This window comes from Sinocyclocheilus rhinocerous, unplaced genomic scaffold (genome assembly GCF_001515625.1).
Source record: "Sinocyclocheilus rhinocerous isolate Xijiao unplaced genomic scaffold, SAMN03320098_v1.1 scaffold2613, whole genome shotgun sequence".
Taxonomy (NCBI): Eukaryota; Metazoa; Chordata; class Actinopteri; order Cypriniformes; family Cyprinidae; genus Sinocyclocheilus; species Sinocyclocheilus rhinocerous.
Genome location: NW_015650705.1, coordinates 319,332 through 323,720, shown reverse-complemented (window position 1 = coordinate 323,720; position 4,389 = coordinate 319,332). Strand labels below are relative to the sequence as shown.

The 4,389-nt window shown below is 35.4% G+C and overlaps 1 protein-coding gene across 3 annotated transcripts in view; it reads left to right on the top strand.

The window, feature by feature from the left end:
- Nucleotides 1-4,389, top strand: part of ylpm1 (YLP motif containing 1) — a 31,238-nt gene that overhangs the window by 17,640 nt on the left and 9,209 nt on the right. For all 3 annotated transcript variants that reach the window (XR_001636794.1, XM_016517683.1, XM_016517684.1), the window contains exons 13-17: nt 122-241; nt 336-512; nt 644-727; nt 846-929; nt 1,040-1,120. Coding sequence is in view for 2 of the 3 variants with exons in the window: in XM_016517683.1 (XP_016373169.1) it covers nt 122-241; nt 336-512; nt 644-727; nt 846-929; nt 1,040-1,120 (546 nt within the window). In the remaining variant the exon portion in view is untranslated. The remainder of the gene's footprint in view (nt 1-121; nt 242-335; nt 513-643; nt 728-845; nt 930-1,039; nt 1,121-4,389) is intronic.

Sequence of the window (4,389 nt, the reverse complement as noted above, 5' to 3'; positions counted from 1 at the left end):
ATATATATATATGTCTTTTGCTAATGTAAGGTTTTCTGTTTTCCATTTATTTTATTTTTTTTTGCAATTTACCTTGTCATTTCAGTTAATCCATTAAGTAAACTTGCCTTTGTTGATATAGGATAAAGAAGTTGAATGTGGTGGTGCGCCACCCAGAGTTCTCGGTCTGGATGACTATTTCATGACTGAAGTGGAAAAGGTTGAGAAGGACCCTGATACCGGGAAGCGTGTCAAGAACAAGGTTTTGAACTAATCTGTTCGTCATTCCTTTCTAATGAGAAATCGACTCATTTCCCCCAACTGATCATGCAAATCTTTCTGACCATCTTCATCAGGTTCTTGAATATGAATATGAGCCAGAGATGGAAGATACTTATCGAAGCAGCATGTTGAAGACATTCAAGAAAACACTGGATGATGGATTTTTTCCCTTCATAATCCTGGATGCCATCAATGATAAAGTGAAGTATTTTGACCAGTTCTGGAGCGCTGCTAAGACAAAAGGGTTTGAGGTGAGCTTCATTGGTGTTTCATGTAAATTTAAGTAGCTAGGGATGGATGGATAGACTAGTTATATCATTAGAGCATCTTTATACTTTTTAACACTGCCTCACTGTACTATAACTTTTTTTTTTATTCTCAGGTATACTTGGCTGAAATCACCACTGATCACCAAACATGTGCAAAAAGAAACATACATGGAAGAACACTAAAGGATATTACAAAGGTAATTTCTTGAACTTGATTTGCTTTTTGAGTTGAAGCCTGTCGTTTTCAGTTCATCAACAGAATTATGTGACATAACTGTTCATAAGCCTGGCTAGTAATATGTTTGTTGCACGCAGCTGGCCAGTGGCTGGGAATCTGCACCACCCCATATGGTACGACTAGATATCAGGTCTCTACTGCAGGACGCGGCGATTGAAGATGTAAGTGTCTTGATGAAACCTGTTGGTTTGTTTATTAAAGAAATTTTAAATGTTTTTCTTTTTTCTTTATGCTTTCCTTCTCCTAGTAACTAAAACTGCTTTTGTGATAGGTGGAGATGGAAGACTTCAACCCATCTGAAGAAGAACCAAAAGCTGAAGTGAAACAGGAAGATGACGACGAGACGGATCTGGTAGGACCTCTCTTTTCATGCATGCTTCTTTTATACAATAATGGAAACTGATTTTGTAGTTGCTTTAAACGTGATGCAGTTTTGCAACAAACAAGGTAAGTACCCTTACCATGCATCAGCGTTACAGGATACTCTTTCCCAATCCAAGTTGACACAGATGAGATAAAGAATATACTTGAGGCATGGGATCTCTTGGGGTATTTGGAATAATTGCAATCCATATTCTTAATATGGATTATTAAATGCTTTCACAAGCAAATATATTGGCAACAGCAAACATAATGGTATCTCACTAATGGCATGGACTTGATTTTCTTTGAGGTTCTTATTTTATCTATAATGGAGAACCTCTCAATTATCTCTCTCTACAGTTATCCTCTAAAATATTCATATTTACTCTTTCTTGGTTTATGGAACCACAACATTTTAGATAATTAAAATTGAATGATTTTACTTGCAATTCTATATATTGAGGTTAAGAAGAAGAAGAATTGGCAATACATTTTTTTTTTAAGGTCACTGGCAGAACCGATCTCTTGAGTTTGTACATTTAGTAAAATTGAAGCTAAGCTTTTAGAATTGCAAAATATAAGCTGAAATATGTTTGAAATATATTGCTGTTAAGGGGGTTGCACACTGAACGAGTGTGCGTACACTCATAGAAAACATTGTGTTCGAATTTTAAAGATGTGGCGCGACGCTGCGCTTCTCGTCCAGTGTGTGACCCCCCCTTTAGGTTTAGGGTCAGTTAGAGCATTTTTGCTAGCTGACTTACAGGTGGATGCAAGAATGTCCCTTGATGTAGCCATTTTGTCTCAATCTCATTTTGTTTAGCCAATTATTAAACAACCAATTTATACATAAACACACCAATACTGTATGTCTTGCTTGATGTTGTAGTCAAATTCCAAATACAGACTTTGTATTGTGGGACTTGAATTTGAATGTAAGACTTCCTGAAAACTTCTCTGCACAAGTCTTGTCTTTGTGGCTTATATTAAAACAGCTATCGCAATAGAGCCATTAATTCAGTAAAGCTACTTATGGAAGTAAACTTTTTGGTAGATGTGTGAAGATCGAAACCAAATAATCACCTTGCAAGAAAAAAAAACCTGTCTAGTGTTGATAAAAGCATCAGAATTGATTATCAAAGGCTGTTTTTTATCATTGCTAACTTCACCTAAGTTGAACAAGTTGGAATTATAGTAAAAATGTATCGTAACACATTTTTAGTAACAGTGCAATGCAGTAGATACAGTTGGAATATTGTAAGAAAGCGAGAAACTCAACTTGAACTTTAACAGATGATGGTTAGTCTTGGCATTAAAAATTTAAAATTTTGGGGGTTAAAGAACAATTTAACTGAATGGTGGCCAAATTAGGAAAATTAAGCTTTTCTAAATTAGAAAAAAAGTTAACTCTTTTAGTAGTTAATATTTTAGAGAGCATGACTCACGGCACGTAAGTTTGTCAATTATATTAGTTTTGAAAAGGTACATGCAAACTTAAGCATTTTGACAATTTATCCCTTTGCACGAGGTTATTTTAAAGACAAATAATTCTGTCCATCATGTTTGCACATCCAGCTTTGTGATCCTTTTTGTTTTTTGAAGTCTTGCTAAAATTAAGCTGACACTGAAAGTGTGAGGAATTCAGAATATGGCTTACAGTGACGTCTGAATGAAGCCTGATGCAAAATGCAAGATTTCCAATTCCGTTACTATTTCCATAATTTATTTTCATAATTTATGATTTTTGTTAAATTTAAGGTATTTCAGTGCTATTTTCAGTACTCCTTACTTATTACAGAAACATTCATTATATATATTTTAAATATTTATAGATTTTAATGAACACCTGGGATGTTAGAGATAATTGAGATGTTTGTAAAACACTAAGTGAAGTGACATTTGGTCAAGTATGGTAACCCGTACTTGGAATTTGTGCTCTGCATTTAACCCATCCAAGTGCACACACACACAGCAGTGAGTAGTGAACACACACATTGTGAACACACACCCAGAGCAGTGGGCAGCCATTTTTGCTGCGCAAGGTTCGGTGCCTTGCTCAAGGGTCTCACCTCAGTCGTGAGTATTGAAAGTGGAAGAGAGCGCTGTACATTCAGTCCCCCTACCTACAATCCCTGCTGGCACTGATACTCAAACCCACAGCCTTTGGTTTACAAGTTTGACTCTCTAACCATTAGGCCACGACTGCCCCACTAGAACTCTAACATCTTGGCTGTTCAGTTGAATGCCTCATAACACTAATTCAAATCTTTAAAAATGCTGAAGAGCAGTATAAATATATGCTCTTGCAAAAACATGCAGCGTTTATGTTAACATTTTTTTTATTGAATGATTTGAATTCTGTGTTTATGGTACTGGGGCAACTATGACCTGCTGTAAACTGATGCAATTACGATCTTATGATCCATCATACAATCATCACTTGATAAATTGTACAAAGGTGTTTTGAGTGTTCACACTCTTAACAAAGAGTGCATATTTATGGCTTCAAACTGTGTCATAATTGGTTGGAAGTTGCAACACCATTTTTAAAAATTATTTATTTGTATGTTTGTATTTTTATAGTTATATAAATAATGTATATTAGGGATGTCCCGATCAGGATTTTTGTGCCCCTGATCCGCATCATGCATTTTTTTTTATTAATGCTCAAGAGCAGTATACAAACAGTAATACAAACATTAACAAATAAAAATAATTTTGACGTAACGCAGGTCTTAAAACACATGCGCCATAACTTGGTTAATGCTTTACTGTGAATGCGTGTCTTACTTGCATTATTACTAGCGTGTTTATTACTTTTTTATATATATTTTAATACTTCAGCTTCCATGATTTTGATCGTTTTCAAATGTCTCATTATAAAACGGATAGTTCCGGTCCTTGATTCTGATTGGTTGAGCCACGTTCGAAGCTGTTGTAAATTACACTACAAACATACACCTTTGTTTACTTCTGTGTGTTGCTCGGCAACCACTTTGTTGGAACCACAACTGTTTCTGAGGAACTACATTGTTTGGTGGAAAAATAAGTTTTTTATTTATATCATTACACTTTATTTGCTCTGTTTTATTCTGTGAAACATTACTACGTATATGGAATAACCGTTTTATAAAAGCAATAAGCCCCGTGAAACCGTGGTTTACAGTGAAACTCCGCTTCGCATCGTGCCTAACAACTCCCCTTAGCTGTTATAAATTCACTGTAAACCACGGCTTCTTGGGGCTTATTGCTTTATTA